The sequence below is a fragment of the Contarinia nasturtii genome, unplaced genomic scaffold (assembly GCF_009176525.2).
Source record: "Contarinia nasturtii isolate CC-2019 unplaced genomic scaffold, AAFC_CNas_1.1 Cnas_scaffold_1430, whole genome shotgun sequence".
Classification (NCBI taxonomy): Eukaryota; Metazoa; Arthropoda; class Insecta; order Diptera; family Cecidomyiidae; genus Contarinia; species Contarinia nasturtii.
In genome coordinates, this window is record NW_022198767.1 from 1 (window position 1) to 25,124 (window position 25,124).

General features: G+C 34.0%; 11 protein-coding genes across 11 annotated transcripts; 5 read left to right on the forward strand and 6 right to left on the reverse strand.

Moving 5' to 3' along the window:
* Positions 1-271: 271 nt before the first annotated feature.
* Positions 272-4,626, forward strand: LOC116346100 (serine/threonine-protein kinase PRP4 homolog). The gene is made up of 8 exons (XM_031776002.1): positions 272-761; positions 927-2,118; positions 2,317-2,595; positions 2,674-2,976; positions 3,049-3,281; positions 3,376-3,484; positions 3,554-4,090; positions 4,162-4,626. Exons 1-8 carry the CDS (start codon positions 742-744, stop codon positions 4,363-4,365), a joined length of 2,877 nt encoding a protein of 958 aa, XP_031631862.1. The 5' UTR covers positions 272-741; the 3' UTR covers positions 4,366-4,626.
* A 974-nt stretch (positions 4,627-5,600) lies between these two features.
* LOC116346099 (ankyrin repeat domain-containing protein 54-like) lies at positions 5,601-7,062 on the reverse strand. Its single transcript, XM_031776001.1, has 2 exons — positions 6,244-7,062; positions 5,601-6,114 (listed from the first exon to the last, which is right to left on the reverse strand). The coding sequence occupies exons 1-2, from the start codon at positions 6,844-6,846 to the stop codon at positions 5,800-5,802; spliced, it is 918 nt and encodes a 305-aa protein (XP_031631861.1). The 5' UTR covers positions 6,847-7,062; the 3' UTR covers positions 5,601-5,799.
* A 151-nt stretch (positions 7,063-7,213) lies between these two features.
* Positions 7,214-8,369, reverse strand: LOC116346103 (uncharacterized protein C3orf38 homolog). The gene is made up of 2 exons (XM_031776006.1): positions 8,163-8,369; positions 7,214-8,096 (listed from the first exon to the last, which is right to left on the reverse strand). Exons 1-2 carry the CDS (start codon positions 8,293-8,295, stop codon positions 7,273-7,275), a joined length of 957 nt encoding a protein of 318 aa, XP_031631866.1. The 5' UTR covers positions 8,296-8,369; the 3' UTR covers positions 7,214-7,272.
* A 91-nt stretch (positions 8,370-8,460) lies between these two features.
* Positions 8,461-17,775, forward strand: LOC116346097. Its single transcript, XM_031776000.1, has 12 exons — positions 8,461-8,641; positions 8,731-8,796; positions 8,869-9,802; positions 9,859-10,820; positions 11,363-11,729; positions 11,808-12,100; positions 15,056-15,247; positions 15,318-16,628; positions 16,705-16,836; positions 16,907-17,097; positions 17,178-17,505; positions 17,595-17,775. The coding sequence occupies exons 1-12, from the start codon at positions 8,576-8,578 to the stop codon at positions 17,700-17,702; spliced, it is 4,950 nt and encodes a 1,649-aa protein (XP_031631860.1). The 5' UTR covers positions 8,461-8,575; the 3' UTR covers positions 17,703-17,775.
* LOC116346102 (UBX domain-containing protein 1-B) lies at positions 12,221-13,851 on the reverse strand. Its single transcript, XM_031776005.1, has 5 exons — positions 13,616-13,851; positions 13,337-13,528; positions 13,034-13,254; positions 12,802-12,961; positions 12,221-12,727 (listed from the first exon to the last, which is right to left on the reverse strand). Exons 1-5 carry the CDS (start codon positions 13,660-13,662, stop codon positions 12,379-12,381), a joined length of 969 nt encoding a protein of 322 aa, XP_031631865.1. The 5' UTR covers positions 13,663-13,851; the 3' UTR covers positions 12,221-12,378.
* Positions 13,997-14,817, forward strand: LOC116346107. The gene is made up of 3 exons (XM_031776010.1): positions 13,997-14,373; positions 14,461-14,600; positions 14,687-14,817. The coding sequence occupies exons 1-3, from the start codon at positions 14,120-14,122 to the stop codon at positions 14,701-14,703; spliced, it is 411 nt and encodes a 136-aa protein (XP_031631870.1). The 5' UTR covers positions 13,997-14,119; the 3' UTR covers positions 14,704-14,817.
* On the reverse strand, positions 17,769-18,770 carry LOC116346106 (uncharacterized protein C7orf50). The gene is made up of 4 exons (XM_031776009.1): positions 18,605-18,770; positions 18,491-18,538; positions 18,091-18,431; positions 17,769-17,958 (listed from the first exon to the last, which is right to left on the reverse strand). Exons 1-4 carry the CDS (start codon positions 18,657-18,659, stop codon positions 17,812-17,814), a joined length of 591 nt encoding a protein of 196 aa, XP_031631869.1. The 5' UTR covers positions 18,660-18,770; the 3' UTR covers positions 17,769-17,811.
* A 72-nt stretch (positions 18,771-18,842) lies between these two features.
* LOC116346104 (39S ribosomal protein L46, mitochondrial) lies at positions 18,843-19,876 on the forward strand. Its single transcript, XM_031776007.1, has 2 exons — positions 18,843-19,118; positions 19,187-19,876. The coding sequence occupies exons 1-2, from the start codon at positions 18,948-18,950 to the stop codon at positions 19,805-19,807; spliced, it is 792 nt and encodes a 263-aa protein (XP_031631867.1). The 5' UTR covers positions 18,843-18,947; the 3' UTR covers positions 19,808-19,876.
* LOC116346105 (signal recognition particle receptor subunit beta) lies at positions 19,774-21,052 on the reverse strand. Its single transcript, XM_031776008.1, has 4 exons — positions 20,821-21,052; positions 20,422-20,734; positions 20,216-20,341; positions 19,774-20,134 (listed from the first exon to the last, which is right to left on the reverse strand). The coding sequence occupies exons 1-4, from the start codon at positions 20,924-20,926 to the stop codon at positions 19,942-19,944; spliced, it is 738 nt and encodes a 245-aa protein (XP_031631868.1). The 5' UTR covers positions 20,927-21,052; the 3' UTR covers positions 19,774-19,941.
* Positions 21,053-21,124: 72 nt separating this feature from the next.
* On the forward strand, positions 21,125-23,442 carry LOC116346101 (vacuolar fusion protein CCZ1 homolog). The gene is made up of 7 exons (XM_031776003.1): positions 21,125-21,385; positions 21,466-21,563; positions 21,626-21,719; positions 21,782-22,018; positions 22,082-22,257; positions 22,348-22,628; positions 22,802-23,442. Exons 1-7 carry the CDS (start codon positions 21,290-21,292, stop codon positions 23,317-23,319), a joined length of 1,500 nt encoding a protein of 499 aa, XP_031631863.1. The 5' UTR covers positions 21,125-21,289; the 3' UTR covers positions 23,320-23,442.
* Positions 23,431-24,371, reverse strand: LOC116346108. Its single transcript, XM_031776012.1, has 3 exons — positions 24,242-24,371; positions 24,081-24,150; positions 23,431-23,981 (listed from the first exon to the last, which is right to left on the reverse strand). The coding sequence occupies exons 1-3, from the start codon at positions 24,279-24,281 to the stop codon at positions 23,798-23,800; spliced, it is 294 nt and encodes a 97-aa protein (XP_031631872.1). The 5' UTR covers positions 24,282-24,371; the 3' UTR covers positions 23,431-23,797.
* Positions 24,372-25,124: the final 753 nt, after the last annotated feature.

Below are 25,124 nucleotides of genomic sequence, written 5' to 3' on the forward strand. Positions count from 1 at the left end.
TTAAACATTTTAGTTTTTATTCTTTCCAATTGTAAATAAAATGAATGCCTTACCAAGTGGCAACAATGTTGATTGATTGGTTGGCCCAGCTGTTGATGTCATGATTGTGTTTCAATTAAGTTATTGTAATTAAAAAACGCAATTATTTTAGACTGCTTGAATAGAAGTTGTGTTTGAAGGAATTGTGGCGTGGAAATATGCAGCTATTGAATACACATGAAGTTGGTTTGCCAAATGAAAGCACAATTCTGTCAATGTAATCGGTTGTGAAACGTTTAAAGCGACATGAAATGTCAAAATGCTTGGTGCAATCGCATTAGGTTAAAATTCACATAATACATTCACTGTGACCCAATTCATCAACAATACAAGAAGAAAGATTGAAAGAAACCTAGTGATTAATTTGAAAAAAGAATCCTCACATAAAACTAGATACTCAATTGAATTATTTGACAATCGAGGTAAGCGAATTAAATGAGCACCGACCGATCCATTGGCAGCAACATACACATCAATTCAAGCCCACCACCCCAAAACGTCAAACTCAATCAACAAAAGCGAACAACTGAGCTAGCTCGAGTATATCAATAAACGTAACCAAGTGTTGTTTGTTTGATCATTTTACCACAATTTCTTTCATATGAACTTTTTGTTTTTCCGAATTTCTTTCTTGTTTTTGAACATACAATTCAAATAAACTGCGTTGAATTTGCAATACTCACGGGGATATCAAATCGCAACATGGGAAGTGATAAGAAACGGTAAGTGAAACCTTTAACACAATTGCATCACACATTTATTGACTAAAAGCAATTTGAGTATTAATAGGTATTCAATAGGTTGAAAAAAATAATTGATAAACCGATGTGATTTCATTTCTTTTACACATGAAATGCATGTGAATAAATGTTACAATTTGCTTTCAGAGTTCATGATTCGGACAACGATTTATCGGATTTAGAAAAACGTAGTCGCCGAGATAGGGATGGTGAATCGTCAAAAAGTAAAAAAAAGCACAAGAAACACAAAAAGAATAAAAAATCAAAGAAACATGATGTGGATGGAAAAGAGAAACACAGCAGCAGCAGCAGTAAAAAACATAAGAAACATCACAAACGATCCAAATCGAACGATGAATATTTGTCCGATTCGAATACAGAAAGTGGCGCAACAACAACAAACACCAAAAGTGACACGGTGAGCGCATCAAGTCGTCATGATTTTGAAACAAAGCTACCTCCACGAGCAACGACAACGCTCAACACAAAATTCACCGAAATTATGAAATCGAATGGACATATTGTCGTGGCCAAAATTCCAGTTACAAAATACAATAATGGAAATGGTTCAGATGCAAACAAAAAACGTGAAACAACCAACAAAATACCGACCGATCCAAGTAAATTAGTTGAATTTATAACGAAATCGCTGGATCCAAATACATCAACGCAAGTAGTTTCATCCGCATCAGATAGCGATACCGTTCTTGATGTTGATAGTCCCGATGTAGCTGTCATTGAAGAAGATGATTTGAATCTAGAAGAACTGATGCGTCAGAAGGCTCTCTTACAAGCAAGACTGGGTGGCATTGCTATGTCCGATACAGAAAGTGAACAATCACGCAAAACACCATTGGTGTCGATAAATAAATTATCTACGACAACCGACGAAATAAAAACCAATGAGAAAAATAAATTGAAACGAACCGCTGATGCTAGTGTTAGTGATGTCATTCTACTTGATGATAGTAGCAATGATGCTAACGAAAAACCATCACCACCGAAAAAGAAATCACGGAGCAGCCGATCGAGAAGTAAAGAACGTACACATAAAGATCGAAGCAGCGGCAATGGCCGCAACAACAATCGTGATAATCGTGACAATGATAAATCATCGAAAACACGTCGTTCAGATGTTGAAAATCGATTTAAAGAAGACTTACGCAAAGAAATCGATCGTGACAAAGAACGTAGTCGGGTTAGCCCACGGAGGCAAGGCGCATCTGCTCTTAAATCAGGTGCACATTCGCCCAATTCAAAGTCACGCTTATCAACAAACGACAAAAGTAAACAAACACAGTCCACATCGACGTCTTCAGCATCGATACGAGAACGGGAGGTAAATAGATTAGGTTTAAAGGCAAGATAATTGACGGCGATCACTATTTCTTTTCTTTTTTTATATATATCTTTATTACTATTATTATTATTATTTTTGAAAGTACACAAGCGTATTGTGTAGACTGTGATTTATTCAATTTTCTCATAAAATTTCATTCGTTTCCGACAATCTATGTGCCTTTTTTTCTACAATAAGGATCGAAATAAGCCACGAGACCATTACGATAAATACGATCGTCATGACCAATATCTAAATAGACAAAGGCGGTTTAGGGATGAAAAATATCGTTCAGATGAATTGTCTAGGAAGAAAAAAGAGGAACGAAGTGACAAGTATATGGGATCACTCAGTGAAGGTCAAAAACACAAAGATTCAAGTAGTGGCAGTGAGTTGGGCGATATAGACATTGATGACGAAGATGAAGAGGAGAAAATCATCGAGATGCGAAGAAAAAAGCGCGAAGAATTAATGAAGGTATACAATAAATTTTCAAATCATCCACACCATTTGCATATTAGACGTAACAATATAAATTTTCGTAAAAATGAACAGAAATTATCGGGTACAACGAAAGAAAATCGCTCGAAACAAATCAATGAAACGATGACAGACGAAAGTGTCGACGATGTAATATTCGTTGAAGAACCTGGACCGAAATCGTTTAAGCACTTATTTTCACATGACAAAAATAAAAGTGAAGTTAATAAATCCGAAACGCCACCACCGCAAATCGATCATGATCAGGACGATGAGAAACATAAGGATGCATTAAAGTCAAAAACTGATGGGAATGGGGCTACCAAACGTACTGATTGGGACATGTTTGCCGAACAAGATATTGATTCCAATTTTGATGTAAGCAATATATTAACTATTGAGTTCTTCATCCATTTCCAATGACAAAAAATTGTTTTCTTTGAACTATAGAGTCCAAGTACAATCATTGCTAACAAAAACACTGTCGAAAATCCCGCTTTAACTGATAATTGGGATGATGCCGAGGGCTACTATCGTGTTCGAATTGGAGAGATTTTGGATAATCGATACAGTGTGTTTGGTTTCACTGGTCAAGGTGTTTTCAGTAATGTGGTGAGTGCACGAGATCAAGCCAGAGGCAATGCTCATGTGGCTGTTAAAATCATTAGAAACAATGAAATCATGTGAGTTTTTATTCCCAATTTGCCATCTTTCTTTTTTTTACTTTTGATTTAAAATCGTTTGAAAAATAAAAAAAATGCTACGATTATTGTTTAGGCACAAAACTGGTTTGAGAGAGTTGGAGGTCCTGAAAAAATTAAATGACGCCGATCCAGATGATCGATATCATTGTCTTCGGTTGCATCGCCATTTTTTCCACAAACAGGTAAAATATTAATTAAGCAAAGCATTTTTCAAAATTTGTTGATTTATTTTTTCGTTGATCATTTTCTAGCATTTATGTATGGTATTCGAACCGTTGTCGATGAATTTGAGAGAAGTGCTTAAAAAGTATGGCAAAAATGTTGGTCTTCACATAAAAGCTGTGCGCAGTTATACACAACAACTATTTTTAGCGTTAAAATTATTGAAGAAAACGGGCATTTTACACGCCGACATCAAACCGGACAACATTCTTGTCAACGAGAGCAACTTAATTCTAAAATTATGTGATTTTGGTTCAGCAACACATATCTCTGACAATGAAATAACACCCTATCTGGTATCGCGATTTTATCGAGCGCCCGAAATCATCATTGGTATGCAATATGATTATGGAATTGATATGTGGTCGGCTGGCTGTACTATTTATGAATTGTATACGGGAAAAATTTTATTCAGCGGCAAATCAAATAATCAAATGTTAAAATTTTTTATGGATTTAAAGGGAAAAATTCCGAATAAAGTGATAAGGAAGGGACAATTCAAAGATCAGCATTTCGACCAGAATGGTAATTTTCTATCGCATGAAATCGATCGGTTAACTGAACGGGTAGGTATATCAATTCAATTTAATTAAATAATTGCTAAATTTAAATTTTCCATGTTCTTCTATTTTGATAGGAAAAAATTGTCGTTATGCCAGTTATAAAGCCTACGAGGAGTCTTCATCAGGAGCTGGTAGCGGATCAAAATTTGCCGGACGATCAACTGCGTAAGGTTTCACAATTGCGTGATTTGCTTGACTCTTTGTTCGCATTGGATCCCTCAAAGCGTCTGTCGCTGAATTTGGCTCTTGCACATCCATTCATACAAGAAAAGATGTAAGAAACTATGTTGCGTGCAGCTCTTTATCATAATGAGTGATTGAAGAAGACGAAGATGTGTGGCTCGAAATAGGTATAATCTATAATCAATGCTGCCCATTTTGAGTACAATTTTTTCAATAGCAATGATGCGAATAGTCAGATTTGTAAAACAATTGATCGTTATCATTAATATCATTAATATTATTTTTAACGATGATTTATGTCCCAAAAAAACAACAACAAATAAACAAAAATTATTTAAAATTTTCACAAACCTGAACTCTTATGACTTTCTAATTTCATTTTATCGTTGAAGACGTTCTAGTTTATTCCCCAAATATATATGATTTTATTTCATTTTGTTGCAAACATCGTGGCAGTTGAAGTGATTTAACGACATTGATTTGACTCTTAATTTATACAACTCTCACATTTATCCATTCTTACACCGAAGTATCGAATATAATAAATAATATCAACATTTCCAATTTTCATCTAATAGTGAATACAGATCTTTTTTAATAGAATTTACAATATTGAGCAATAAACAAGCAATAAGTTTTGCAATGTAATTCATTTTATCAACAATAAAATTCGAATTATGTGATTTAAAATTTTTTTTAAACTCGACTCTTTATAAATAATTCAGAATGTAAAAATCCGAATAAAAAGTAATTATATGATAAATAAAGTAATTTAAACCACAATATCCAGTTATGATTTGAGATGAGTTTTTGTAAAAGCTAAATCGAAAAAATTTATGTTTAAATGGTCGAAATGAATGAGATTCAATAATATTGAATCAATATAAACTCACTGAGGAACGTAGCATACCTATGAGTAAATCTCAATAAAGTGAAGGAATTCATCATATTTCATTTAATATCCAATTGTTAATTCATGAAGTTCCCCAAATTTCTTATACAACCTGTTAAACTCCACATACTCATTGTATTTTGTTGCCACGAGGAGTCGCTTATGAAAAATATCTTTAAAAAAATTGTTGTATTGACCATATTTACTCTTTTTGGTTGTGGCACAATGGAGCACGATTTTTGATTTTGTCATTTTCCATTTTGGTCAATTTAATTTTTCATGAAATCAGAATTCATAATAATAATTTCCCTGGAAATTATCTTTTGAAAAAAATTGAAATTCTACTTTATAGCGGTTCAGAAATTAATTCATTTCGAAAAAAGAAAATACTCTCAGAATTGAAAATACATGGGCCATGGTATAAGAAAAAGACTTCCGTTATTACAATTATCTTATAAAAGTGCGAAATCGCATGGTAAATTTATTTCTTCTGGCTTGTAAAATATTTTTCACAACTTTCTGATAAGCAAATTACCTTACGATATACAACTACACTGTACTATGATTTAATTAGGAAAACAAAACCGAAAAATCTACGAGTAAAAATGGTCGGCCTTGTCTAATATATAAAGTTGGTTCAGATTGTTAGACCGGCTACATCGCATAAAAGAAGATTGTCTGCGCCATCTTCAATTTCTTTTGTTGTTAAATTACGTAGACGTTCTTCCAAATCGTCGAATTCCATGTCATTGCGTTGTTGTGTTAATGTTTTATACAATAGACCTGTTAACATTGACATTTCAACAAATAATTTTGCTGTCTCTGGTGTAATGCCTACATCGAGACGGGAACGCATCAAAAGCAATTTACTTCTCGCCAAATCATAGGGCGTTTTTCCCGATCTATCGCATATATTTACACGAGCACCATTTTGTAAAAGGATACGCACCACCTGAAAAATGATTGAATATGACAAATAATTGTATACGGAGACGTTGTAATTAAATAAATGTAGAAAACAATTGAAATAAACAAAATTCAATTTTATAAATGTAAACAGAAAAGAAAATTAAGTACAAACCATATTGAAATTGTATGAGCTAGCTGAACACACAGCAAGATGAAGAGGTGTATTGCCGAGTGAATCTTGTCTGTTTGGATTTGCACCGCGTGTTAGTAGAATTTTAACAACATCTTTATATCCACGGCTCGATGCCAAATGTAATGGACTTCGGAAATGTTCATCGGCTGCGTCCGGATTCACGCCACTGTCCAATAGTCGAACCAAAAGTTCTATATTTGAAACCGACGCTGCCAAACGTAACTTTCGTTCGTTCGGTAATTTACACACATACGGCACTAATGCATGACGAGTTGTATGATGATGTTGATAGCGACGTGTATCTTTTCGACTTTCTTTCCATTCGGACATTCGATCTGGTCGTCGAAAACTTTGTGCTGAACTTGTTCCTTCATATGACGATGATGTCGATGCTGTTGATGAACGAAATGATTCAAAACTTTGGGCTGCCTGACTTAGTGCTCGGGTCACTGCTGCGTCCATTAAAGAACTACTGCAGCCCTCTTGACCATTCATTGAGGTATTGGCGCTGTTATTATTACTAGTATCGTTCGTACAAAAACTATCGTTGCTTGTGTCAACTCCTGAATCGTTGGATGCCATTTTCTAAAGGTTATTTCTATTTCTGTTGATTTTTGATCGGATTCAACTTTTTTTTTGCTATTCCCTTTTCTCTTTTTATAATTTAATATTTCTTTTTATTAACGCTTTTTTTTATTCGAGTCGATTGCAACTACAATGAAATTAAATGCATACTCAACGAAAAAAAAAAATGAAAATGAAGTAATGCCAATCTATTTGTAAACACAGAGAACTATATAAAACATAAATTTGTTTTGTTATAAGCAATTGTCAAAATATTGTCAATACTTGTCGTGGTGAGTGAGAGTATTTTTTTCGTAGTAGTGGTGCCATCTCTCAATTCACACTTGAACATTTACGAACAACAAAAATATCAACTACATGAGTATTGGTTTAATAAATTTTATTTGCGTCAAACTAAAATCTAAAGAAAATTGTTGCATAAAATTATCCGATTTCATCATCTCCTTTTGGCATTGATAAACTAAGTAGCGGCACAATAGCATTGCTCGTGATTAACGTTGGCTGTTCGATCGATAACGATGTATTTTGCGATTGTTGTGTGTTGAAGTTGTGCAAACGTAAATTGAGTTGATTTATTTTCCAATTGTTTTGACTAAACGGATCACGGCTCAATCCAAAAATTGCCTCAAATGTTCCAACAAATTGATCAACTTTGTGTAATGAACCGCAAGTCAGTACCAACACCAAACCATGACAGTCAATTCGTCCCTGTGTTCCTGAGTGACTGATATTTAAATTCAAGTATAAATTGTACTTAGACAACAGCGATTGACAAAATTCCAACACGTTTTGGGCGCTCAAATGCTCCTCTTCCATAAGAATTTGTTGATTTTCCAAAAATCGTACCGTACACTTGCAATCACAAAAAAAGTCATTGGCTTGCAATCGATTTGAGTTTAAATTTTCATAGAACCAAGTGGCAAATGTTCGAGCCATTTGATTGATTGGAAAATGCTCGGGATGGTGGTCATTCGTTGCAATACTGTTGTGATTACTTGCGGGCACCTGAACATCTTGAGGGAGTTCATTTTTGGTATTTACGGTACCATCATCATCATCATCGGATAAGTAATATAGCTGCTTCCAATACTGAAGAATCTTTTCTATCAAGAGTTGTTTTGTAAACTCACTAGTTACGGATTGCTTTTTACTGTGTAAATATCGAAATAAATTCCCTTTTCTAATGGACTTTCGATTAAGTATGCTTTCCGTACTTGACGAATGTAGTAAGATTACATCAATTGCCTCTGAAAATGAGAATATTGAAAATGTTATCATTTTGTTCGGTTAAGTGATCGTGTCAATATACTAACCTGAATTCGTTTGCGGAGTTTGCAGCATGTTTTTTGATACAATTTTTGCCACAGGAATGGCTGTATCAGCTGCTGCTTCTGAATTAAAAAAATTAATCAAGCCTAATCTTTCCCAATTTGCGAATTTGTTCATTTTTCCATCACAATAATGTTCGCCAAAACACAAACAGAGCTACATTTTGTCCTTTTTGAATATGTCATCGACAGTCAGTCGAATAATACAGAATGTGGAGATTTTTTTTTTCAATCGGGTCACACTTTTTTAATTCTGACATATTATGTCAACAAATTTCAAACATTTCATCACATTGTTTCTGAATTTAGCGCGAGTGCATTCATTTAAAAAAAAAAACACGCAAAAAAGTACGTCTTCAAGTAATTGAATATTTCGCAGAACTAAGATCAGCGTAGCCATGGAAGATGAAAACGATGCCAATTTGAATGCAGTTTTTCAGAAATGCAACAACAATATCAAATTGGTGAGCTGTTAAAGACAATCGAAATTGGAAATAAAAACCTTTTGTCACACAATTGATGCTAATGTTTTAAATCTTTTTCTAAATTTCAGTTCTTGTCAACGGTTGCTAAGTATACAGCAACAAAGATTGATTTTTCGACAAAAGACATACTAAATGTAAGCTTTTTTGCTTTTTTTAAAATTTTATACGAAATGAAATAAACAATATCGAATACAAAATGGCGTTAGGTACCGGATTTGTTCGAAACTGCTTTTGAAGCGGCACAAAAGGACATTGCTAACAAACAACCACAACATGAAGTGACTGGACACGAAACATTGATCGTTACAGATAACGGTACAACCGATGCATCCAAAGGATTGCAAATAGACAATGACGATTCACGTGATATGTTCGAATCCGAAAACATTCACAACAATAACACCAACGACAATGACGACGATGATATTGTTCCAGAGACACAATTTTTTCCAGAAGATACGACTGGTTCAGGCGAGAGTGTTGACATCCCATTCTACACCAACGATATGTCTGATGATGAAAGCGATAATAAAATTGCACACATTCATGCCGATTCAGCGGCAGAAGACTTTACCGAAACTCAGTCACAAATGATTATGGTAAACCTGGATCAAAGTTTATTGCGCATTGAAAATTATTCGAAGGCTCCTTCGACTACTCGTGTTACAGTAGCAGAAAACGACGCCAATTCCACAAATGTTGAAATTCAAGCTGACGACGATGATGAAACAAATAATCGTCGAGTTGATCGCAGTGAATCTTCAACGCCCGATCTTGATTTTTTGACACAATCCAATGAAGTTCATCAATTAAAATTGGCGGCAGAAGAGCCACAAGAAAATGATTGTGATGAAACTCAGATGTTTTCGCAAAGCATTTTTGATGAAAGCACAAATCAAGTAATTCAAGCCCTTTCACCGAATCAAACCTCATCAACTGAAGACATTTTTGCGGTTGCAACACAACCACCCCCAGCTATTTTCAAACAACCGATGGCCATAAGTACACCAAAAGTTGCAACCAAACAAAAGGACGTTGGCATCTACGACGAACCGACACAAAGATTGGAACCAGAAAGTCGAATGTCAGCAAAAAAGACCGTCACATGGGAACGAAAGTCAAACCAAAACAATAATTCAGGTATATTTTGATTGAATTTTTTTCGGCATCATTTTAAGAAACTTTTTATTCGGTAGATGAAATATTCGATATGGAGACACAGGTATTCGTACAGCCAAATGTTACGAGTGATGCATCCGCCATAAATGAAAATCCAGATGAAGATGGTATTTTTGAAGCGGAAACACAGATAATCGAGCCTCCAACTGATGAAATCGACATTTATGATATGCCCACACAAAGGTTACAATTATCACGTATGCCAGCAAAGAAACGTTTTCAAGCCATTGCAACAGAAAGTAGTCAACCGGCGAATACACCAGATTGGTCATTGGCAGCACGAATTACAAAAGATGACATCGACAGGCACGAAAAACAGCTTGAAGAACAACGGAAAAAACTTGACGCCGAACAGAAGAAAAAAGATAAAGTCAAGAAAAATCGACGTTTATTTTCATCAAGTTCAGAGGAAGATGAGAATGAAGATGATTTAGAATTTGATCTTCCGAAACCGGTACAAGAACCACCAAGACGCCGTAAATCCGCTAATTTTATAAAACGTTCCAATTCGGATAGCGATGATGATTACAATGAAGTTGCAGTGTCAAAAAAATCCAAACTGGATGGCATCGAAACAAATCCAAAAAATATTAAATTGCGACGTGTATCGGTCAATCTTTCACGAGACGAATTTTCGAAATTGATGGAAAATGAGGTGTCGAACAAAAGCAAGAATCATGCGAAGGATAAATTACAAAAAGCGTCGAGCGAAAATAAGAAAAACGCAAAGGCAACTACAATTGAAGACACCAAAGAACGTAATTTACGTCAACGAACAGTGGAAACTCGAAACGGCTCAACTAACAACAAACGAAAACCAGAACCGGTCACCGTAAAACCAAAGGAAAAACGCGACAAAATGGAACCGGCCACTTCATCATCGACAAAATCAATTGACAACGCTGAAATCGACAAGCCAAAAACACGAAGAACAAGAAAAACAAGCCATACAAAGGAGGAACCAACACAAACACGCACAGTGAGTAATATATTTTTAGCGTTATATACAAATTCCATTTATTTATTTTTTACATGAGGATGTCTGTATCATGACCGTCAATCGTTTGTAAGAATAAAGATCTCAGCAACCAATTGCACAAACGTTCAACTGTCATGATACAATTTGAATGCGATCGATGTTGTATTTCATCACTAAATTTTTTTATTTTTGTTTCATTTCTGTTTTTTAATTCGATCACGAACAATCAATCAAACGCGAACAATTGGCATATTTATATATATTGGCTGTGCAGCGAATATTGAGATCCCGAGTCATATCAATTGCCAACTAACAAGCAAAGCAATACAAATTCAGAACTCAATCTGTTCTGAATTAAAAAAAAAAACTAAAATAAAAACATGATCAAATAAAATTTTAAATTTAACATGAAAAACAATGTAATCCAAATCGCAAACGATTTTACAAATTTAAAAGGTTTAAATTTCTTTTATTGTCATCACAATCAAATTAGTATTAAATTAATCCAAACAAAATGTTTACGACTTTTTTTTGTCCCACAGACCACTACAAACGATTCTCTTAACTTACTGCCCACAAATCGTCGAAACTCTGAACGTGTATCAACGCGTAATTCAACAAGACAAGCTATCCTTTTTACTCTAGTTAATCCAGCTCCATATACAACTGTGATCCCAAAATTGGGTGGCTGTATCGTAGATACGGTGCAATTGGGAACGGTTTTGATCTGTGATCGCGTTGGTCGTACATTTAAATTTCTTTATGCTATGTCCAAAGGCATTCCGATAGTATCATCGCGTTGGTTAGACGTATCCGCAAAAAATGGCGAATTCGAGCCCACCAATTCGTATCTATTAGTTGATAAGAATTCAGAAAAACGATATCAATTCAATTTGAAAAAATCACTGGGTAAATTTTGTTTGGTTTTCCTTTTGTTCCGTTTTCATTTATGGATAAATTTATTAAATAATTACAATATTGAAACAGAAATTGCACGTCACACACCACTCTTCAAAAATTACCATATTTTTGCAACGCACAATGTTCAACCAACTAAAGAAGAAATAGCGGAAATTGTTGAATGTTGCGGCGGCAAGTTTGCGGACAATCCTGATAAAAAGCGAAAACCAAATACAGTAGCTGTACTAATATCAAATAAAAAAGACAGCAAAATGTGGAACGCATACCGAAAAGCTCATCCAGATGTTCAGATTGTCAGTTCGGAGGGTTTCATGCAGAGCATTTTGAAGCAGAAAATTACCTTTCCAGATTATCTCTTAGTTTAAGTCGATTTAAGTTCATAAATTATATCTTTCAAACTGGTGTTGAAAAATTTAAGATTTCGCAACGACAATAGTCGTATAGACAGTGCCATTCTAACATACAACAATAAACATAAATTTCATATCAGTATAAGTTCTTTATTCTCGTTTTAATTATATTATGATTAATTTCATTTGTTTGACTTCGCAAATTATTTACTTTACGTAAATTGTGTTTTCATGTAGTTTTTTTTTGTTACATTCACCATTTATAGAAAATAAAAAGGATGATGAATCTATTTGGATTTGGTCAAAATTAGAACGGCAGAGGGTACTAATCCAAGTTGTTCGAGTGGTTTTTCATAGTCTTCGTCGCCATAAACTTTGCGCGGAAAGTTTGTCATTAAACCAAATGGTTCGTCGATGCCTTGCTTTATTTGCACAAACAAACGTACGGCCGACAATTGTTCTTTGACATCGAACGTTTCGACCAATGTGCTTCCATTCAGCAAACGAATTTGGATGCGCGTATTTGCATATGACTTCGATGTATTTGTTGTCGAGGAGGTTGACGACGGTTCGGCTATAGTGATTGTATTTGGTGGTGGTGAGATGGCGGCAGTGGTACTGGCTTTTCCAGAAAGTCTAAATTTATGAATTAAAAATGGACAAATTAGCTGATTTTTTTTTTTCAAACAAATTACAATGATAATACTCACTGTGCCATTTGCTCTCGGCGTGCAGCTTTATCAGCTTCGATTTGTGCGCGGACTCGCTCGCGGGCCATTCGATCCTCTTGTTTTTCACGTTTTCTTTGTTCCACCAATTTTTTCATTTCTTGTTCTTCAACTTTTCGCTGTGCTTCTGACATATCCTTACCTAAGGGGAGAATCACAAAAGAAAAGAATACAATTAATTTAAAATAATCGAAAAAGAATCAATAATCCTTACCACTTCTAATTCGAAATTTTTCACGTTCAAGCGCTTCACGCTTTTCTGTTTCTTCCCGCTCCATACGCTTTTGACGCAATTTATCTTCTAGCCGGGCTAATTGCTCTTTCTTTTCATCTTCGCTCAATGGCTTCTTTTCTTCGGTCGATTCCGAAAAATTACTATGTCCGGATTTAGCAGCATGAAATTCCACTTCCATTTGATTTTTAAACAATCGATTACTACAACATACAAACAACGAACAAATTCCAATCAATATTATAAAACAGTCAGCAAATAATTAAGAATTTGTCTAATAATTACCATTCTTCGCATTTGAATGATTTGACTTCTTGGGGTTCACTTGTGCTGGCACCTCCCACATTTGATTCGGTCGTGTTTGTTGAATCGGCTGAAACACATTCGGGGGCTATTTCTGCATCGTCCGAATGGGCCAGCAACCATTCCATCGCCGGTTCAACACCTTTGTTACCGGTTACATTTAATGCTTTTTGTCTGAAATTTATCGAAACGATCAAACGATTGTTATCTCAAATGCATAAAGAAATCAAATTATAATCATTTTTTTTTGCAAGTACTTACGCCTTTTCTTGGGAAAATCCCATATCAATCAACATCTGTAAATCCATTTCCTGCACAGAAATTTGGGATATTCACGTTTTTTCTTTTATTTTTTGGATTTTTTTTTATTTTAAATTAAATTGGAATTGTAAGTTGTGTTGTCGAAATTGCAAAAAAAAAAACTGAGCGTATATATGTAATGATCGGCTAAATTTCAATTAAAGCTGTCAACAACATACACACATTCACACTGATGGAGAAACGATTCAATTCTTTTTTGTTGTGTTATTTTTCTTGCTGTCTATTTGAACTCACTCAAAACATTCAAAGTGTCTATATATGGAGAGATATGCGATTCAAAGTGGGCAACCCTAAAATGATTAAAGCAGATGGCGCACAAGCGGATACAAATTTGTCAACGATAGTTAGTGGCATTCAAAAGACGTTTACATTTCCTCGATTACACTTTATCACAAACCTTTCATCGTTCAATATACTTCCAATACATTTTTCTTTGTCGTCATAATGGAGGATCGATTGGGAGAGGCAACCGATGCCTCATCGGAAGAATCAGTTACTTCAGGCAGCGAACATGTAAGAAGAAAGAGATTCAAATTCACTTTGACCAAATCTCGTAATATTCCCTCTGACTCGGACTCGTCTTTCAATGCAAACCGGCCCACATCTACAACCAAAAAGAAGAAAAACATCAAGCAAGCAGTCGATAGTGTTGTCGATTCAGTTGCAGATCTTCTCGAAAGTCTTCGTATATATAAATCGTAAGTTTTTGCTTTTTTCTTCATAAAAATATCATTATCAGTTCGTTTTTTATAAATATATATTTGAATCAAAAAAAAAAAAAATAGTGAAAAACGCGATAATGAATGTACGGATACTTTGGATGCGTCGGCACAAACATTAAAAGGGCAGGTAATCAAGCTCACCGAAGTTGTAAAAGAGATGGAGGACTGTGCTGCATCAATAAAGGCAAAAAACCAAAATCCAGGTACATTTAATTTTGAAAATGTTCTTCGTATTTCTTGGTAGGTGATTAGCACTAATCGATTTTTGTTCTGTTTTTATGTCCAACAGGTCAACAAGAAAAATGAAGATAGTGGAAAAATGTACAAAAATGTTAATCAAAAAATATACAACGAACAAAATGGCCTATATAACAAAGAAAATGAAGAAACCAAACAGACTGTAAATTTTAAGTCTATTTGTTATTTATATGACAAAAAAATACGAACTTTATTTTTAAATGTCATTTTTGTCTCTCTATTTTTAATGACTTTTTATTATGGCTATTTTATGTTAAATAAAAAAATCATTATTTTTCTGCTAAAAAAACGATTTATTATTTTGTTTATACATGTATGTGTCTGTTTGAACTCACTCCAAACATCCAAAGTTGTAGACATTGCTCATTTGACAGTTCGTACCAACATTGAACGCTATCAGTTTCTCATTGACATTTCAAGCATTAAGAGAGAGAGAAAGAGAGAGATACTCAACGAAAACATTACACTCATATTTTGTTTGTTGGTCAATTTTCTTGTGGTTGTAAATAGATCGTGTCTTCATTTAATTGCATTAGTTATTATTCACATTACTTACACTCTTTTAAATGAAATGACTTCAATTTTACAGTCGGTATGTATGGTATAGAAGATAATTTCGGTTTTTTTTTGTATTGTATAACTAAGTGATCATTGAATTTCAGTCTAAAATGCAACACGACGTGGTCAACGCTCTGGCCGATACGGTAGAAAATTTAAAAATTTCAGCATTGGTAAATGCAGCAAAAATATCACCACTAGTACAAGAAAGGACAATTGGTCCAAGGGATACGAATGGTGTAAATCAGACGGCAAACTATCTCAAAGAAGAAAATGAGCGCATTGACAACAGGTGTGATCAATCGTCAATGACGAATAATAACAATAATAAATCAACGAAATATGGAACACTAAATGGAAGCAAATTCCGTAAGGATGTTTGGCGTGAGGTAAACATTGATGAAACGCCAAAAAATATAATTCAATTGAGCGACTGTAAAGCAATCAGTTTTCGTTTGGCTGCAAGTAATGCAGAGAGACAACGTCGCGCCAAAATTTCCACAGATTTACAAGAGAAACAATGCCAATGGGACTCCGAGCTAGAGTTACGTTTACAGCAAATTCGTATCGATTCGGCTGAAAAACAAAAGCAAAATTCAGCAAAGCGATTGGAACGTGAAAAACTGGCATTGAAAGCGATTGAACAAATCGAAGCCGAAGCCAAAAACGATGAAATAAAATCGAATATGAAAAAAACTGAAATGATTGAACACAGTCGAAAGTTAATTGAACGTGCAAATCAACTGAAACGACAGGATGAAATTCGTTTGTTGTTTGAAAGTGTCAATGCAAATAAGCTGTTGTTCATCAATTTATTCGAATTGTTTGCAAAAACGATCATCAATCACCAGACACTATTGAATCAAATTGGTAAATTGGCCGATGCAACGAATAAACAAGATACATTGTTGAAACGTTATGAAAATATCATTAAATTAGTCAATTCAAAACCAATAACCATTACGGAAACTGAACAATTTGAGAATTTGTGTTCGGATATCAAACAAGAACAAAACGATTTAAATGATATCATTCAAAGCAGTAAAGATTTATTGAATCAAATTGCTACATGTGATGCAGCCACAAAACCAACAAATAGTGTACCAGTCAAAAATGAATTGCCAAAATATCCAACCGACACGAACCGAACAACCAATGCGAACGAAATTTCTGTCACCGATGGCAACGCAAGCCAACCACAAATTCCGGTCATTCGATCAAACAACAATGCCGGCTCTGAAGATCGCATCGCTCAATATTTTGAATTGATAAACTATCATCGAGATTATTACGCTGAAATTCAACCACTTTTTACAAGCAACGATGATAATTTGAAAAAATTTCGATTCAATTGCCAGAAAAGTGTGAATACTCCAGTCAATTCGATTTCTGCCGTTAGCGTCGAACATCTTCAGGTATGTATGAAATAATTACTTTATATTGTCGATGAAATTCGATTTTATTTCATTTTCCCTGTTTTTGCTCTCACAGGATAAGTTTAAAAAGATCTCGGATTTATTGTCGGGCAATCCAACGCTTCTACCTGGTGATATTCAATTTTCGGCCGCAGAACATCCACTCGGAATTAAATACTGTACATTTTTGTTAGCGAAGAAATTCATTGTGAGTTATAATGTCCTCATTGTCAATAGGATTTTTAATAAAATACGAATCAAAATGCTCGTTCTAACAGACACAAGGAACAACTGTAACCAGCAGTCATCATCAAGCAGCCTTCCCAATCGCAGCAGTCCTTGTATCGATTTGGCAACTGTTTCCTGATGTCGGAAAACTTTTCCTAGCCCTGCTCTATATAGAATGTCCGTTTTTGGTTCCATATATTATACCTCAAAAGAATGGACAAACAGACACCGAATACTTCAAGTAATTACACATTTACACATGGACATTGAATTGAAATGGAAAGCCCAGTGATATGATATTTTTTTTTCTTCTTCTTTTAGAACGTTGGGATATAAGTTTAACGATGATAAAATGGAAGATGAAGAACAACATTTGAAACGAATATCTGGTCTACAACGACTTTATTCAGCTGTGTTAATAACAAAATTAAGACGGTCTCAACAACATTTAGAGCATCCACATGGCATCGAATATGGTTGGATTTGGTTTTCAAATTTTCTTATGCTTGACCCGCTGCCAGGCATTAGTGCGTCACTTATGCTTGAATTTATTCAAATATGTGGTGCTGAAATGTGTCAAGTCTACAAAAAGCAGTTTATGAAATTGTTGATACTACTTTATAATCAATACATTACGAAATTGGAAAAGGTAAGAAATGAGAAGTGTATAAGACCTTTAAATTATGAATGAGTTTTAAAAAAAATATGAATTTACAACAATTTCTTTGTTCTTCTCAGATTGACAGTGGTGGTCCATTTGCGCGGCTCAAGGAACTCATCACCAACATCGTTAATCAAAACAAAATTACACCGCCGAGTGGAACGCTACAGCCAAACTTTTGGTAGTTTAAAAAACCCAATTTTTTGTTGATTGAACATGGTTTTTGTTTTGAAATAAACTTTTTTTTATTAATAATCATTTGTTTGTTTTCTTAACACAATAATTTACGGGACTTTATTCATCCATTGATTGTAGTATTTGACGTGCACGTTCGTAACGTGCTGATGATGTTAGTTCCTCTTGATTTTCGTCTGTAATTTTTGTTTCAATTTCCTTAATAATAGCTTCAGCTGATTCGATTATCATCGCCCGAGAATGACCCTATAGAGAAATGAATAAAAAAACAATTGGTAATTAAAATGGAACCATATTCTCATTCTAGAAAATGGATTTAATTCAGGTGTGGCAGACAGATTGTTATCTGTTACTCTCATAATAAATTCAAGAAATTACCTTTGATGTGGCCAAATACTTGATCGCAACATCACAGTGTTCGGTGTCAATGACTTTTTCATCGAATACATTCTTTTGAATAAAAATTTGGCGTAATTTTTCATATTTCCATTCATCTCTACTTGTATCCCACTTGACTAAGTATGAGATCGTTTTTTCGATTTCTTTGTCCTTGTTCCGAACGATGTTCTGTTGCTGTTTTTGCTTTTTTTTCTGTCTTTTGGACGGTGGAGGTGCTGGCATTCCATTTTCTTCTTCATTTTCATTGGTCTGCGATTCTTCAGTTTCAGCTAATTTCTTCAACTTTTTTCGTTTGGGCGGTTTCTTGTCGGTCTTAAATGCTGAAAAAAAAACCATTTAAGAATCTACTCATTATAAATGAATGCTTTGCTGAGATTACGATTATTGCTGCCTGGTGATTCTGTCTGATTCTGCGGTTCAATCGACGCTACAAAAACACAAATGAAATTCTAACTTAATTTAATCTGATGAATTCCAATGATTAATTAATTACCATTCTCTGACTGCTTTTCGGTTGAAACAACGGCTTCAGTTTGATCTTCGGTCATTATGATTCTGTTTTCAAAAAAAAGAAGTAGACAAACACACCAAAAATTCGTTTTTGTATTTACAAATACAGTTTATAGTGGCAACGTGCTGATGACAGCTTGATAAGTGAGTGTGTGGTTTAAAAAAAATAACATTGTAAATCTGAAACGAATGAAAAATGTCAACATTTCCTAACCTCAATGTTATTTTTTTCCCTTCAGCACAACAGTGTCTGAAATAGTCTCGACAAAAAAACTGTTTTGCATAAATCAAATTTACTTTTTAAGTAATTTTTTTTTTTTTTCGCAATGTTGAGACAAACGATCAATTGTATAAAATATCGAGCTATTCCACAAATTCGGAATCGATCGACATTGGCAAATGCGGAACCTTCAAAATGGGATCTACTGGTCGGTGTGCAAATTGAGCGATTGCCAGTCATAACAAAAACATTGAACAAACTAGAACGTGATTATCAGGTATGATATGATGTGCTGCGAAACGAAAAAATCACTTGATCGTTTACATATGAATTTATTATAATTAGGATCTATTGCGGCAAATAGAGTTTGAAAATAGCTATAAATCTGATTTTGAGCTTCGAGAAGAGAGAGAAATTCAAAATGTGAATGAAGGCAAGGCCAAAGTTGAAGGGGATGATTTGTATGGTGTAGTCAAAGACACGGCACTTGATTTAAAAGATGCATGGAAGTCAGAGCTGAGTAGATTTCAACCGGCATCCCGAACCACAGAAGCCGATCAAAAAAATGATCTAAAATCAACGGAACGTAAACTTGATCATTCTCTAACACTGATTGTAGAACAACAAATTGGCAACGATAATATTTTCATGCTACCCCAAGGGAAAATTGCCGAGAATGAAACATTGTACGATACTGCTCAACGAGTAATTAAAGAATTTTGCGGTGACAATATGGAAACGGTGGTTTATGGAAAGGCTCCAATCGGATTTTATAAATACAAATACCCAAAAACCATTCGGGGTGAGGTTATCGGTGGAAAAGTATTCTTTTATCGTGCCATTTTAAAATCGGGACAAGTAAATAACAAAAATATCAATTTTGAATGGCTAGACAAATCCGAATTATTCGCAAAAGTTGACAAATACAAAAATTATAAGAAAAGTATAAGCCCATTTATTATTTAAATTGTTTGACATTAGTCGGTCATTAGAGAACAACGGACATTAATAAATAGTATAGAAAAACTCAAATGGGATCTAATGGTTTTATTTATGTATTTGTATGTGTATGTTATGTGTGTACGTGTTTCGTTTTGTTTCTAATTAAATTGCTTCAGCCAATCTTCGATGCTGTCGACTTCATTATCTTTTCCAGAACATTCAATGACATCGACGGACTGTGAAAGATGGCCAAATTCAAAGTCTTTTCCTTGTTTTCCCAGGAAGACAGCCTCCGATGTTGAATTATCCACAGATTTGAGTTGGTTTTGACGTGTGTTTCGAACCAAATTCCTAAAGAAGACACACATCATCACATGTTTTATGAATAATCAGACTATTTAGAGGAGATCTTTCATAGATTTTGCAACTTACAATTCCTTTTCAAGTAGCGGTTTTATCACGGAACTGCCCTTGGAAAAGGTTTCATCTTGCTTATTACATGCAATTAATATGGGCACTGAAGCAACACTTGGATCAGCTAAAATTGTGTAGAGATAACTATGGAATTGGAAAATGATATAAAATTAATTATAGTTTGGGAGTTTAGGTGAATTATCTTAAATATATTAAATACATACTCGGCCACATCACGAATATCCTTTTGAACTGTTGTGCTATCGACAACAAAAACGATTCCTTTTGCGGTATTCTTGTATTGATCAAAGAACCGACCACGCAATCGTTCATGGCCTGGAATGTCAATAACACGAAGCACTTTGCCACTACCTTCAGCTAAATAATCACCAACATTTTCAGCAATTGATGTGAACGTTTCACAAACCACATTGTGCAATAGCTGTGAAAACAATAATGTTTTACCGGATTCACAGAGTCCGGTCAACAGAAGATCGGTCCGTTTCTGAGATTTCTTTTTCCACAAGAAGAACAGTACTACAATAAATGTGCAAATAAAACCGAATTTATAGAATGACATTCACTTCAACAAATTTGGTATAAAACAAATGTTCATTACTTACCAATTGAAATGAGAACCACAAAAAGTGCAATATATACTGGTGTAAAATCTAAATCGCTTAATTTTATGGTTGGTTTTGGATTTTTAAATGACTTTGTCTTCTCCATTATTATTTCACTGATCTCTGGTCTATGCAACACAAAATAACAATTAAATAAATAACAATTCCCATTCGAATAATGTACTACACATTTGTTGGGTGATCGAATGACGTTTTACCATACACGTCTACATGAATTGTTCGCATTCGTAAACATATGAAACGATACGGACGATGAAGTTTTTATTTTTCTACACTAGACTTTGACATCGTTTGGTTTCAGTTTTTGACATTTTCAAAAATAATTTGATGTTTTTAATCTGTTTTAATCGATGAGTAACACCTATATTTATTGTTAAGTTTTTAGGCCTATATAGGTGTAGTTTTTTTTAAATTAAAAATCGCTATCGAATAAAAATATAGTTTGAAAATGACTGAAACAAACGACGATGCCAATAACACCAGGCTGATTGAGCTGAAAAAATTCTTTATTTTCAATTCGAAATACGGATCCACCGAAGGCGAGGTAATATTTATTTTACAAATGTTGCTTTTGTAATAATTAAATTGAATAAATCAATGCAACTGTTTTTTTTACATTCGCAGGAGAAAAATAAAATAATGTTCTATCATCCAGCCGAAAGTGAATTGGATACGAAAATTAAAGACGTCGGACTATGCGAAGCTATTGTCAAATTTACCAAGTAAAGTGTTTTATTTTGATAATTGAATTAATTTTGATGGTTTTTTTGTTGTTTATTTGTAGTACATTTACAGCAGATGAAAGTATATATTGTATGCGAACGCAGAAAACGTTGCAGTTATTTTTCAAACCTGAAGACGAGTTTTGGATGATAATGGTAATTACGTTATTCTCAAGCATTGCTGAGCAGTGACATTAATCTATGTATTATCTTTGAAGATTGTTAATGCACCGTCGGAACGAAAGACTCGCTTGAGCGAAGGACAGACTGTTGCATCAGAGTACACCGAATATCGTTGTGAAGATGCTCATGAAATCGTGTACCGAGAAGTTCTTAAACAATCCTACAATATGTTTCGTCTATTCAACGGAACATTTGGTGATAATTTGGTCGGTGAAAATGACATACAACAAGTCGATTCTCTTATAGCCAAATTGACGAAATTTTATGAAAAGGTAGACGAATTAATGTTTATTGGTTGTGATAAAAAATTGAAATTGTTTTTTTTTTTTTTGCAGTATGTAACAACGCTAAAGTCTCGCAACTGTGATATTTTGGATGTTTTCCGTAGTATTCAGTATATGCCACTGAACAAATTCCAGTTCCTTAGGGTTCATAACTTTATTCAAATGATTGAATCAACTTTTGTTGCAATCAATCACTGTATATTCCTATTCAACGAACAATTGGTATGGTGAGTAACATGTCTTTAGGTATTTACATTTTTTAAAGTGATAGTTTTGCTGATTGAATTATGTGTTTTCTAATTGTTCATACAAATTAGGAGTGGAATAAATCCAAGCGATTTATATTCAATATATGAGTATTTGACTGGATTATTATTTCCAAAAAGTTCGGCGGATGATGTTCGCGGTGGATCGTTGACTCGAAACTATTCGAATGTTTTAGATACACAGTATGGTGCCTATTTGGCTGGACCAACTAATCAAAGTGACAACTGCAAAAAACCACCAACGGTTTATATTTGTAATAATGGAGAGTGCCAAGCATATAAAATGATTGTTTACAATGCGCTCAGTGGAACTTTGTGCATGTTTGTTAAAGGTATTTGTTGTTGATTTTGAACATTTTTGACACCAGAAAACATGAAATAATAATTGACCTAGTGTTTTGATGTACAATTTCATTTATTGTAAAATTGGTTATTAGAATTATTGGTTCGAGGTGTTAATCGTGAAAGTGAAAATAAGTTTGTTCTTTTTTTTTTTTTTTATCAGATAAAAATGCATTAACCAACGAGTTTTATGAGGAATTACATTCATTTATTGGGCCCCAGTTGACCAATATAGCATCAGAGATAGCTGAAAATTTAACCAAAGAGACTGTTACGGGAAAATCATTGCTCTGTACATCATCTTTATCATCGTCATCCACATCGATTGCAAATTCAAATTCGGATGAATCGACGCAAACAACAAAATATTTATTCTTCAACGAATTAAATTGCCAACACAATGGAACCATTCATCTCAATCAAAAATTGTATAAAAAGAAGCGATCAATTCCACGTGAAATAATGAATTTACTAAATGATTTATATGTACAAGATGCAAATACGTCCAGTTCATGTGAAATCATTGTAAAAACATTGAGCGACTATTGGATCGTCAAACGATCGACCAATTTCAGGCACTCCTTTGTAATATTCAATAAAAATGCCACACTACTAGACATCGCCGAAGAGGCAAACAAAATCTTTGACACACATTTAAACGATGTCTTTAGTCATGTTTAGAATTTGAATACAATCCATAACATAGTGTATCCATAATTAAAATTTTGATTTAATAAAATAAAATTGTGTAGACTATAGAAGCTGAGAAAAAGAAAATAAAACGATCAATGGTTGGCTTTTTGGTGAAAATATCTTATTTTTATTTTTGTCCTTTTTAAATTAATATAAAATTAAATTATATCATGGTTTTTTTCTTGCAGATTTATCTTGTTCCTAACAGTGCATTAAAAGATCTCTTTTTTCTAGCTTTTTTTTCGTCCAGCCGATTTCTACTGAAAGTATTTTACATATACAATTTATACATATATATATATCATGAAATGAAATAAGAGATTTAAATAAAAAAGGGGAAAAAATCAAAATGTTCGAATCAGCAATTTGTCTCCTTATCTGAATGTGTTTGAAAGGAAGAAGTTTTGTAAATTTGAGTGTGTTTGTGTGTGTGTGTGCGGTTGTGTGTTTAGGTTAAATAGGATGTTTATTGTTTATCATTTGGTGCTTCGGTCTTGATTTCTGGATATTCAAGCTTCACGCCTGGTTCGCATGTGAATTTCGGACAACAATATGGGAATGGTGCTGATTTGTTTGTTCGGTCGGTGTCCAATTTGCAACGATTATTTTCAATTGGCAATGGGCCACAGTCTTCAACCAATTCTTGTAGTCTGAAAAATTCATTCATTTATAATAGATTTTTTTTGTAAGGAGTCAATTTTGTAAGGAGAATTCGTATCAATATCAACAACAAAAAATCTCTATCTTACCGGCCACTGTTATCGTTTGAAACCACGCATGTTGATTTTCCGCAGAATGGTGATAAATCCCACGATTTACCTGGATTATTTGAAAATTTAGTTAAATTTCAATAAATAAAATCGATTTATTTAGACAATAGAAAATGTTTGATATGTATTTATAATGTTACCTGGTTCAACAGTGGCACATCGTGTCGATGCAAAGCACATTCCAGGAAAATCTATAAATTTGAAACCGGATAAACAACAATTAGTCAATGTTTTTTTTAAATTTCATTCATGTTTTAATCGCAATCAATGTCCACTTTGATCAATTTGAATAAGTGCACATTGATTTCTGTGCGAGCAACTTAATAAAAATCAACATCAAACGCAAACCAATGTGAGAGTTAAGAGAAAAATAGTGTGAGTTGAGTTTTTTTCTTCTTCTTCTTTTTCTTAACCGATCACAAGCCATCATCAATATTATTGAATAAACATAAAAATAAGTATGGTGTAGCATTCGCCAGTGAACAAGTTACACAACAGATAGAGATCGACCGGCCGCATCGCTTTATGTGAGTTTACACGTGTGAGTTTCTGGTATAACGTAATAATCAGATTTCGTAATTATTTCGGATCGTACGCCATTCACATCGTTTTGCCTACTCGGCATCGATTTCTGTTGCTCTTAACGGCGTTTTCTTTACTGTCTCTTAGTCATAACTTGCACTTTTCCTAATTGGGAATATACCATGGTTGACATTTTGTGACTGAGCATCGTGTTTGAGCTCATCCATTCCCCTCCAGGTGCATTAATTTACATTTTATCTAGATAGAGTTTTGGCGTTTTTTTTTCATTCCTGTTTGTAACTGCTAATCACTTGTAAATTTCCGTTTTTCCTATTTGTTCATTAGACTCAAATTTAGCAAGACTATCAACAATCATCGATGGACAAAAAGAAGTTACTCTATGTCTTTAACAAAAATTGGTTTTTCATTTTTTTTTTAAATATATTTTTGATCTTTTTTCACTTATCAGAATGAGAATTACACAAATTGTCTTTTTTGTTT

What these genes read in the sequence shown, in the direction of transcription:
- LOC116346100 (XM_031776002.1), top strand. Translation starts at nt 742, where the DNA reads ATGGGAAGTGATAAGAAACG. An exon ending in GCCATTTTTTCCACAAACAG is followed by an intron (nt 3,485 to 3,553) that starts GTAAAATATTAA and finishes ATCATTTTCTAG; the next exon opens with CATTTATGTATGGTATTCGA. An exon ending in TCGATCGGTTAACTGAACGG is followed by an intron (nt 4,091 to 4,161) that starts GTAGGTATATCA and finishes CTATTTTGATAG; the next exon opens with GAAAAAATTGTCGTTATGCC.
- LOC116346099 (XM_031776001.1), bottom strand. Translation starts at nt 6,846, where the DNA reads ATGGCATCCAACGATTCAGGAGTTGACACAAGCAACGATAGTTTTTGT. An exon ending in GCTCATACAATTTCAATATG is followed by an intron (nt 6,115 to 6,243) that starts GTTTGTACTTAA and finishes ATCATTTTTCAG; the next exon opens with GTGGTGCGTATCCTTTTACA.
- LOC116346103 (XM_031776006.1), bottom strand. Translation starts at nt 8,295, where the DNA reads ATGAACAAATTCGCAAATTGGGAAAGATTAGGCTTGATTAATTTTTTT. An exon ending in AACTCCGCAAACGAATTCAG is followed by an intron (nt 8,097 to 8,162) that starts GTTAGTATATTG and finishes TCTCATTTTCAG; the next exon opens with AGGCAATTGATGTAATCTTA.
- LOC116346097 (XM_031776000.1), top strand. Translation starts at nt 8,576, where the DNA reads ATGGAAGATGAAAACGATGCCAATTTGAATGCAGTTTTTCAGAAATGC. An exon ending in GCAACAACAATATCAAATTG is followed by an intron (nt 8,642 to 8,730) that starts GTGAGCTGTTAA and finishes TCTAAATTTCAG; the next exon opens with TTCTTGTCAACGGTTGCTAA. An exon ending in CCTTTCCAGATTATCTCTTA is followed by an intron (nt 12,101 to 15,055) that starts GTTTAAGTCGAT and finishes GAACGCTATCAG; the next exon opens with TTTCTCATTGACATTTCAAG.
- LOC116346102 (XM_031776005.1), bottom strand. Translation starts at nt 13,662, where the DNA reads ATGGATTTACAGATGTTGATTGATATGGGATTTTCCCAAGAAAAGGC. An exon ending in GGATTTTCCCAAGAAAAGGC is followed by an intron (nt 13,529 to 13,615) that starts GTAAGTACTTGC and finishes GATAAATTTCAG; the next exon opens with ACAAAAAGCATTAAATGTAA. An exon ending in AAAATTTCGAATTAGAAGTG is followed by an intron (nt 12,962 to 13,033) that starts GTAAGGATTATT and finishes TTCTCCCCTTAG; the next exon opens with GTAAGGATATGTCAGAAGCA.
- LOC116346107 (XM_031776010.1), top strand. Translation starts at nt 14,120, where the DNA reads ATGGAGGATCGATTGGGAGAGGCAACCGATGCCTCATCGGAAGAATCA. An exon ending in AGTCTTCGTATATATAAATC is followed by an intron (nt 14,374 to 14,460) that starts GTAAGTTTTTGC and finishes AAAAAAAAATAG; the next exon opens with TGAAAAACGCGATAATGAAT.
- LOC116346106 (XM_031776009.1), bottom strand. Translation starts at nt 18,659, where the DNA reads ATGACCGAAGATCAAACTGAAGCCGTTGTTTCAACCGAAAAGCAGTCA. An exon ending in CGAAAAGCAGTCAGAGAATG is followed by an intron (nt 18,539 to 18,604) that starts GTAATTAATTAA and finishes GTGTTTTTGTAG; the next exon opens with CGTCGATTGAACCGCAGAAT. An exon ending in ATCACCAGGCAGCAATAATC is followed by an intron (nt 18,432 to 18,490) that starts GTAATCTCAGCA and finishes TTTTTTTTTCAG; the next exon opens with CATTTAAGACCGACAAGAAA.
- LOC116346104 (XM_031776007.1), top strand. Translation starts at nt 18,948, where the DNA reads ATGTTGAGACAAACGATCAATTGTATAAAATATCGAGCTATTCCACAA. An exon ending in AACTAGAACGTGATTATCAG is followed by an intron (nt 19,119 to 19,186) that starts GTATGATATGAT and finishes TATTATAATTAG; the next exon opens with GATCTATTGCGGCAAATAGA.
- LOC116346105 (XM_031776008.1), bottom strand. Translation starts at nt 20,926, where the DNA reads ATGGAGAAGACAAAGTCATTTAAAAATCCAAAACCAACCATAAAATTA. An exon ending in TGTGGTTCTCATTTCAATTG is followed by an intron (nt 20,735 to 20,820) that starts GTAAGTAATGAA and finishes CATTTATTGTAG; the next exon opens with TACTGTTCTTCTTGTGGAAA. An exon ending in GATATTCGTGATGTGGCCGA is followed by an intron (nt 20,342 to 20,421) that starts GTATGTATTTAA and finishes CCAATTCCATAG; the next exon opens with TTATCTCTACACAATTTTAG.
- LOC116346101 (XM_031776003.1), top strand. Translation starts at nt 21,290, where the DNA reads ATGACTGAAACAAACGACGATGCCAATAACACCAGGCTGATTGAGCTG. An exon ending in TTCAACGAACAATTGGTATG is followed by an intron (nt 22,258 to 22,347) that starts GTGAGTAACATG and finishes CATACAAATTAG; the next exon opens with GAGTGGAATAAATCCAAGCG. An exon ending in TTTGTGCATGTTTGTTAAAG is followed by an intron (nt 22,629 to 22,801) that starts GTATTTGTTGTT and finishes TTTTTTTATCAG; the next exon opens with ATAAAAATGCATTAACCAAC.
- LOC116346108 (XM_031776012.1), bottom strand. Translation starts at nt 24,281, where the DNA reads ATGTGCTTTGCATCGACACGATGTGCCACTGTTGAACCAG. An exon ending in ATGTGCCACTGTTGAACCAG is followed by an intron (nt 24,151 to 24,241) that starts GTAACATTATAA and finishes CAAATAATCCAG; the next exon opens with GTAAATCGTGGGATTTATCA. An exon ending in TCAAACGATAACAGTGGCCG is followed by an intron (nt 23,982 to 24,080) that starts GTAAGATAGAGA and finishes TGAATTTTTCAG; the next exon opens with ACTACAAGAATTGGTTGAAG.